This window comes from Elephantulus edwardii, unplaced genomic scaffold (assembly GCF_000299155.1).
Source record: "Elephantulus edwardii isolate Elephantulus edwardi_28Jun2011 unplaced genomic scaffold, EleEdw1.0 scaffold00189, whole genome shotgun sequence".
In the NCBI taxonomy this organism is placed as follows: domain Eukaryota; kingdom Metazoa; phylum Chordata; class Mammalia; order Macroscelidea; family Macroscelididae; genus Elephantulus; species Elephantulus edwardii.
In genome coordinates this window covers 681,323-689,623 of record NW_006399939.1, presented here as the reverse complement: position 1 = coordinate 689,623, position 8,301 = coordinate 681,323, and the positions used below count along the sequence as shown (strand labels likewise).

General features: G+C 42.1%; 1 protein-coding gene across 1 annotated transcript in view; it reads right to left on the bottom strand.

Annotated features, from left to right (window-relative positions):
- Positions 1-3,274: 3,274 nt before the first annotated feature.
- The window catches only part of AGBL2 (ATP/GTP binding protein-like 2), a 66,620-nt gene continuing 61,593 nt past the window's right edge, over positions 3,275-8,301 (bottom strand). The window contains exons 13-16 of the mRNA XM_006896762.1: positions 7,861-7,986; positions 6,810-6,917; positions 5,297-5,386; positions 3,275-3,448 (exon numbers count right to left, since the gene is read on the bottom strand). Coding sequence (XP_006896824.1) covers positions 3,275-3,448; positions 5,297-5,386; positions 6,810-6,917; positions 7,861-7,986 — 498 coding nt within the window. The remainder of the gene's footprint in view (positions 3,449-5,296; positions 5,387-6,809; positions 6,918-7,860; positions 7,987-8,301) is intronic.

Sequence of the window (8,301 nt, the reverse complement as noted above, 5' to 3'; positions counted from 1 at the left end):
TTCTTGCCACTAGGCCACCAGAGCTCCCCTGTAAACTGTATCTTAATCTGCCTGTTGACCAGGAAGAGAACTGCACCTTCCTGAATTACTGATACATAGATGGGAACTGTCATTTTCAGATGTAGAAATTACCCTTTTTTACTAACAAAAGTACATTGTTAAATGAGCTGGAGTTTCATCCTAGTATATAAGGCCATGGCTACTCCCAGATGGGGAGGCAGTCTTAGAGGTCACTCTCTGTCTCCCAAATCTGTGTAATAAAAGTGCATGAATATTGCAATATGGATATTGCAATCTGTTTTTCTTATTGGCGACTGACTACAGAAAGAACCCCTTGTGTTCAGTAACGATACCTCCAATCAGGCCAGCTTTGGTGGCCTACAGGCAAGAAACTGCACTGCAATCCCAGAGAAACTCGGTTCAAATCCACCAGGTGCTCTGCTGGAGAAGGAGGGAAAATCTCCTGTACCAATCAGATCTGATTTGACGGTAAACACTAAATATCTTCTATCAGTGGTTTCCAACTATATTAACACATTTATTCAGCCTTACAATGTACCTAACATAGTTTCTAAATAGATTTGTCAGTACCCCTGTGGAAGCAATTATACTGAAGAATTCAGAATTCTTTGCTTCTCCTCCTCTTCCACCAGAGTCCAGATTCTAAACCATCAACTCCCCAGCAAGGTTACTTGCTGGCAGGAAGGTAGAAGGTGGGAGAAAGCAGAGGATTACAGGAAGAGGTGAAAAGGAGGCTTTGGAAAACAGGAGTGAGTTTCTGCATCAGAAAAGCATTCCTAGGCCTTAGGGAGAGAAGTGTGCAGGGCCCCCCAGCCACCCAACAGCATGATATCCTGTAGCCGTCCTGGCAGCCTAGGTGTGGGAGTACAGGCACAGATGGTTGGGGTGGCTGGGCTGATCCCAAGTTAAGGAACTAGCAGGTGGAAGTGGCAGAGGGCAGAGGGGGAGGACCTAGGGTGCTGGCAGGAGAGCAGCTGATGTCATGGATCCTGGCGTGTGGATTGAATGAGGTAGGAGTGCAGAGGAGGTTGACCAGTGCTGACAAGTACTGTTACCAGATGCCTGGAGTCAGTTCTAACTCAGTGCGTCCTCATGCACAGCAGAATCAAACACTGCCCGGTCCTGTCCCATCCTCACAATCACTGCTGATTGATTGATTCTGGTCACTGAACCCAAGGATCTAGAATTAGCCAGTAAAGGGGCTGTGAAGAGAACTGGTGTATGTATATACCAAACCTGCTTGAGAAAAGTATGGGAAGAACTGCTGCAAAGAGATCTTCTCTCCGCAAGGACTAGGATGCAGTGAGAGAAGGCCGATCTGGCCCAGTGGAAAAGCTGTTCAAGGCACACTACAGCAATGTAGATAGAAAGCTGAGAAGGTCACGTCCAGGTGAGGGTGGTGTCATAGGAAGGAAGGGACTTTAGAGATCAGTTCACTAGCACAGGTTTTTTGTTTGTTTTTGAGGGAAGTGGTGTTAGTGGTAAGAACTATTTATTTTACTAAAAAATGTGTATTTATTTTAATGAATTTTTTTGAGTGACAGTTTACAAATCATACTGGTTTTTCATTCAGCCATTCATACATTTTGTGCTATAGCATTCATTACAGCTGATTAATCTAATTAGTTAATTACAAAGTCTGATCAGTCCCTTAATGTACACAGCTTTCTCTTTACACATTTTTCACTCCCTTTCCATCCCTCTCATTCTTGGTAATCCTCCAAGAATCATTCTCTGTGTGAACCTTTTCTTAGTTTTATCATAACAGTGGTCTGCTCCAGTGCTCGCCTTAATTGCACCCCCCCCGTTGTGTACCATCAAATCAGATCCGACTGGCACAGGAGATTGCCCCTCCTTCTCCAGCAAAGCATCTAATGGATTCGAACCGTGCACCTTCGGGATTGCAGTTCAGCTTTTCGCCACTAGGCCACCAGAGCGCCCTAGAGCTTGCCCTTTTGTGACTGAATTTTGTTACTGAGAGCTATTTCCTCTAGTTTCATCCATGCTGTGCAGTATTTCAGGAATTGTTCTTTAAGTGATGCATAATACTCCATCATGTGAATGCAGTTTCTTTAGCCATTTGCAACAATCTCTGTAAGAACCACTCAAAATTATCTTTAAAAGGAAAAAGAAAATGTATTCATTATAAAGACTCACATACTGATACTGTAATAAAATGTGAGTCACCAGATGGTTCTAACACTGGTCATCTAGGTAGTGGTGGTGGCTAAAATAATTTAAAAGTGATAAGAAAAAAGGCTGATAAACTTCTAATCCAACATGGTAAGAAAAAGGTCAAGTCAAAACAGAGATCTGGCATAATCTAAGGTGACCTTTACTTAATATACAAGGCCAGTGTGCTGCTGTGACATGTGCAGCCCGTAGAACACGCTAGTGCTTGTGAAAGGTGAATGAAAAGACTGATATGAAGGATCAATTTCCTTAACACTGTGTTTAAATCTTGGAAGCAGGAGTGGCATCCACTTCCTAAACAACATGCCTCTAGAAACTATGAACTTTGATGAATGACTATAGTTATAGAGGGGCTTCAGGCCTTTTGTTCATAGGGTCCCTATGAGTTGTGCTCAACTCAATAGCAATCTACAACAGCAGTGTATAAGTCAATTAAAGGAAACAACTAGTTAGACAGAAAATATTTTAATACATGGGTTAAAAATAAAACATAACCAAGCTGAACAAAATACATGCACCACTAAATTCTGGGAAGCACAGAACTTTTTTTTCTATGTGGGAATACCTCACTTAGCGCGGACCTTATGCATGTCAGCATGAACCTTATGTATGACAGCATGACTATAACCACTAGAAAACGCTGACACAAAGCACTTTAAAAATTTTTTTTTTACTTTTATTTTTTACAAAGCACTTTTCTATAGCACACTCCCAGAATGTGTTGAAAATACTTTGATCTTATGAAATTCATTTGTGCACAATTTTAGGGAGAATATCTATTGGTTAAATGAGGTATATTTGTGCTGTACTTCCAGGAGCATACACGAGTTTCTGATAAGGCTTTTCTAAATGTTATAGTAAAGTTTAATTCTATGAAAAAGTAACTGCATTCATGAGGTATGCATCTTGAGAGCATGAGCACAGCATAAGCTCAATATGTGAATGGAGAATGAATGTACGATGCAGTATACACCAGATGAATGCATCCCACAGCATCCTACAGCTCCTGTCACAGGGTGTCTAACTCTGTGTGCCTGTGTGCACCGTAGCCCAGGCTCGTCTATGGGTAGGTGTATACGTGCAAGGACGGGTATACTGGCATGGTGGCATGGTCTCTCTTCACAACATGGTATCTGCTCCTGGACCAGTTTGTCTTTATGCCTGGAGTTGGCTCTTGGCTGGTGTGTGCTCTTCTCTTTGGAGAGCATGATACTGCAGTGTCCAACGTTTTGCTCTGTGCAAACAAGATATGGAAGTTGCAATCACTTTATAATATGATTTATAATAAGTTAGAGTTGGGGTTGGTTTTGCAATTATTCAAAATTTTAATTGCCTTGAAAAGCCGCGGGCCTGCATTTTTATTTTTAAATCAGCAGTAGGGTAATTTTATTTGACTGCATTTGGCGCACATCGGTCTAGGGCAGTTTCTTTATATAGGGGTTTTAGGGAGGGCTAAGGAGGACAGCAGGAGTGGCATCCACTTCCTAAACAACATGCCTCCAGAACCTCTATGAACTTTGATAAATGTTAATAATAGTTATAGAAAGGCTTCAGAGCTTTTGTTCACAGGGAAGACAATCAACAACAACAGGGAGGACAGATCCTTATCAGGGTCCAGGCGGCTTTAGATGTTACAGGTTTCTCATGGAACAACTGCTAAATTTTTCCTCCATTCCAGACCCTAAAGGAATATAATGGAGACGGGCTGAAGTGATGTCTAGCTACTTCCTGCTGAAGTGGGGCGATGTTGATCTGAAAGAGGCACATAATTTTCCTGTGTTCTTGGGCAGTTGTGGGACTGCATTTTTGAAACTGTCTAGAAACATTACAGGAAGGAAGAGAACTGGATTGATGAAGTGGATCAAAGGGGAAAGGACCCATTTTTTCATGTCTGCTTTAGCTAGACATGTTAGAGTGGAAGTTTAATGCCCACGTCTTTGTTAGAGAAACAGCATATTAGAAACTTGAAATGACTATTAAAATATTCTTCTACTCTGTCATATTTAACTGAATTCATGGGTATTTGTTACTGTTTAACTAGCATGTTTCAGTTTACAGGGTGTGGTATTAGCCACCTATCAGCCTCTCTTTATGACTTTGTGCAAAGGAGGCTGAGTGGAGAGAGCACGCTAGTCATGCTTGAGTCTGTCAGGACAGAAACCCACTTTGAATTGACTGTTAACACTCCTCTTCAGTTGCAGTTATGCTATGCTTGATCTCGACCCTGCCTGAGAATCTCTGCCTCTGTGGCAGGCCCCACACACAGGTTCTCCGTGAGATGATGCTGTTGTCAGGTGCCATGAAGTCAGCTCCACTGTATGGTAACCCATGTGTATCAGAACGAAACTAGGCCTGGTCCTGTGCTAATGTCACCAATGGCAACATGAGAAATCACTCTGAGCACCCAAAGCAAGGAGCTGGGGAAGACAGCAGGGGCTCCACTTCGGGAGAACGGCCCACTTCTTCCCAGCACACCAGCGCCAAGCCATCGCCATGATTCTCAACCTCTTTCACGCAGACACAGGTGAGCAGCACCCTCCATGAAGGCACCCACAGCTGCTCTCTTTCTAGCCGAATTGCCACCCCTTTTTCCTTCCATTTATATAAGTGCAAATGAATGAGAAAGATGTTAGTAGACATAGATGGGGGCCATATATAAAATCGTTCTCATTTATTCCTTTGTCAAAGCAAATAATTCACAAAGCTGCTTTGTACTGAATGATTACTAGTGGCATGGTTAACATCGTCTCCCCATGGCTGAGAACTGTGGCATTAATCACCAGTATACCCAAAACGTTGCTGTGGAGGTACAGAAGAATGACTGCCTAACAAATGTTTGTGAAAACTAAATCGTCAGTGAAAAATTCTAAGTAGGCTTTCTCTGGCCCTGGTGGGCCGGGTCCTACGGTGGTTCGATTATTTGTGACCTGAAATACAAACCATCACCATTAACCTGAGCAGAACAAATCTGAGAAGGCATACTATGTGTATCACCAGCTTGTCAAACCACAGAATGCAATGGAAAAGTGAACAAACAAACACAAACCAATGACATATATGTACATGTTGTTAAGTGAAGTACCTGTATTGTCTTGTTAGTCTGAGCCAGAATTAAGGTGGTGATTTTTGATGGATCCAGGGAGATGTCTTTGTCTCTTCCACTTAACCATGTCTAAAATTAAATAAGCACATTCTCACTAAACATATCACTTAAACAAGTGAGTTGAATAAGCAATTATACTGAACATACATTATTTGTGTAATTTTTATCAATGCATGTTGATGCATTATGATACTTGGATATGAAAAGAGAGGATGAAAATGAACAATTCAATGAAAAGAATGAGCACTAACATTTATTGAGTGCCTACTACATGCCGTGGTGCCCCTAGCCAATGTAAATATACTTGGCTGTCAACTAAAGGGCTGGTGGGTTGAGTCCATTCAGAAATGCCCTGGAAGAAAGGTCTACAGTCTGAACTACTTTCAAAACAAATCAGCCATTGAAAAACCTCATGAAGCTCCTCAGTTCTACCCTGACACACAAGGGTTTACCATGAATTGGAATGGACATGATGCCAACTGGCTCATCATATGCCGGGCACTCTACTCCATGAATGAAATATTATTGCTCCTATTTTTCCACAGATTAGCCAGTAAAAGCCATATGGACCACAGACTGTTGTCTGAGACTGCCTCATTCACCATAGATTGCCATGAGGAGGGACTAATCACTGGAAATGGACAGTTTGCTTGGTAAGCAAAGGGGATGCAAAGGCTAATGAAGCCCTTGGTCAGCTAAACTGAGACAACGGCCATGACAACCGACTCAACCACGCTTGTCAGCTGAAGGAGGTCAATGTCTTGTTCTCTTAAACGTAAGGTTGCCAAGAATCAGAGCTGACTTGATGGCAACTAATACCAACATTTTTTTTCAGAGGCAGAAAGTTCCTTGGGGCTTTAGTAACTCACAGAATATTAACAGTAAGACTGGCTCTCGAGAGGAGGACAGCTGTGTTGTGCTGAGGGGTTCCTCAGTGTAATGCATGGAGACCACACTGTAACATTAACCAGGGAGTAGCACTCAGCACTACAGGACCCATCTTGCACTCTATCCACTAAGAAACAGCCAGCATTATAGCAAAACATAGTTCATACATAAAAAATTAATAATTTTGTAAGTCACAAGGACTTCATGGTGAGAACACCCTAACAGCTGGTGCAGTGCCTATCATTTGTGTTTCTACAACTACTTTGATCATAACTACTTTGATAGTGTTGTGTCCAATGTTGTACTTCAGTGAAGGGCTTAGCACTTAGTAGGTGAGCAATAAAAACTGTAGACTAGATGGATGGTTGCATGGGTGGGTGAAAAAATGATGCAGACCAGCCTGTGCTTTTGTTTGTTGTATTAAATCACAAATTAGTAATATTTGCTGTTAGCCTTCAGTGGTATATAATCCCAAACTCAACGTCCTCTTAACTCCCAGTGGCCCTGACAGGTAAGGATGACACCAATGGCTATGAATTCTTCACCTTGTTTGTTGCTAACTAGAGAAATCAATTAGTGTAATAGAGTAAAGCAAAAATTCTACCTCATTTAATCTTGGTTTGTCATGTTTCATTGTTGAAGAACCAGGAGTCTCTGAATTATTAAAAAAAGTATGCTGCTTTTGCAGAGGAGAAGCAAATCCTGCCCTTCCCTATAAGGATTGAGCACAAAGAGACTTTTAAAATGGATCCATTCACAACTGGTCCCATTTCCACGGTCAAAATCCATGGTAGCAGCAGTCCAGAAATCAAAAGACATATTACACTGTGAAAACCGGTTGTAATGGACATCTTTAAAGTGCTAAAAAAAGAAGGATGTTAAAGACTAAGGTGCGCCTGATCCAAGCCATGGTATCTTCAGTTGCTTCTTATGCATTTGAAAGTTGGACAATGAATAAGGAAGACCTTAGCATAATGACTGCCTCTGAATTATGGTGTTAGGAGAAAGTATTAAATGTCCCACAGAATACCAGAAGAACAAACAAGTGTGACTTGGAGGAAGTCCAACTGGGTGCTCCTTAGAGGTGAGGAGGGTGAAAAGCACAGTACTTTGGGCAAGTGGTCAAGAGGGGCTACTCCTTGGAAAAAGACATTGTGGTGGGGAGAATGGAAGGTCCCAGACAAGAGGAAGAATTGCAAGAAGATAGACTAACATAGTGTTGACATAGTGACTACCGCGATGGGTTTGAGCACGGTGGTGACCATGAGCACGGAGCAGGGCAGGGTCTCTCAGCTGTAGTCAACTTGATGGCACCTAACAACAATAACCACCTAAAAGCCAAACTCTCGCCTCTGAAAGCGTTTTCATGTTTAGCAAGGGGGTGGGTGGTGCTGGAAAGGAGGAGAAACACTGGGAAAGAGCCATCTAGATGTCCTGATCCTGGAGGATGCCTGATGCCTCAGTCATCCAACCACTGTGGACTTCCACCTTTCCAGCACCACCTCTCTTCTGGAAAAGCCATAGAACATAAAATAGAAAGCTGCTCTTCGCAGCCCCCATCTCTTTTTCACTTTAGAGAAAGCCTTAGCTCTTTTTCCAGCTCCCTTGATGGAATAACCTGTGACCAGACAGGAGTAGGTGGCAGACTTTCTTACAAGGCCATCTTTGGTGAACTTTAATTCTCGCATCAAATTATTTTTCTGATACTGCTCATTTCGCTGTTTCCTAGTCTGGAGTAGTTTCTTTTTCTTCTTCTTACACGTCTTCTTCTTACACGTCTTCTTCTTCTGATTCAACTGCTATACAAAGTGCAGAGAAAGCAATTATTGAGGATTCCAGGTCACTCTTTTCACACACACACATGCACACAACACACAGTCAATCTAGTCTGCAGGTTCTTACAGTGTCCAATGCCTTTTTGAGAATTAGCAGGTTAAGTTCAGTAACCTTCTTACCAGAGGCTGCTCCCTACATCATAACTCAAACCTCACTTTAAAAAAAATTTAAAATAAAATTTTTGTTTTATACTGGTTTACTTACGAAGTCCATATACATTGTTCTTCACACTGGCTCTATTGCCTTGATGTTACCCACCC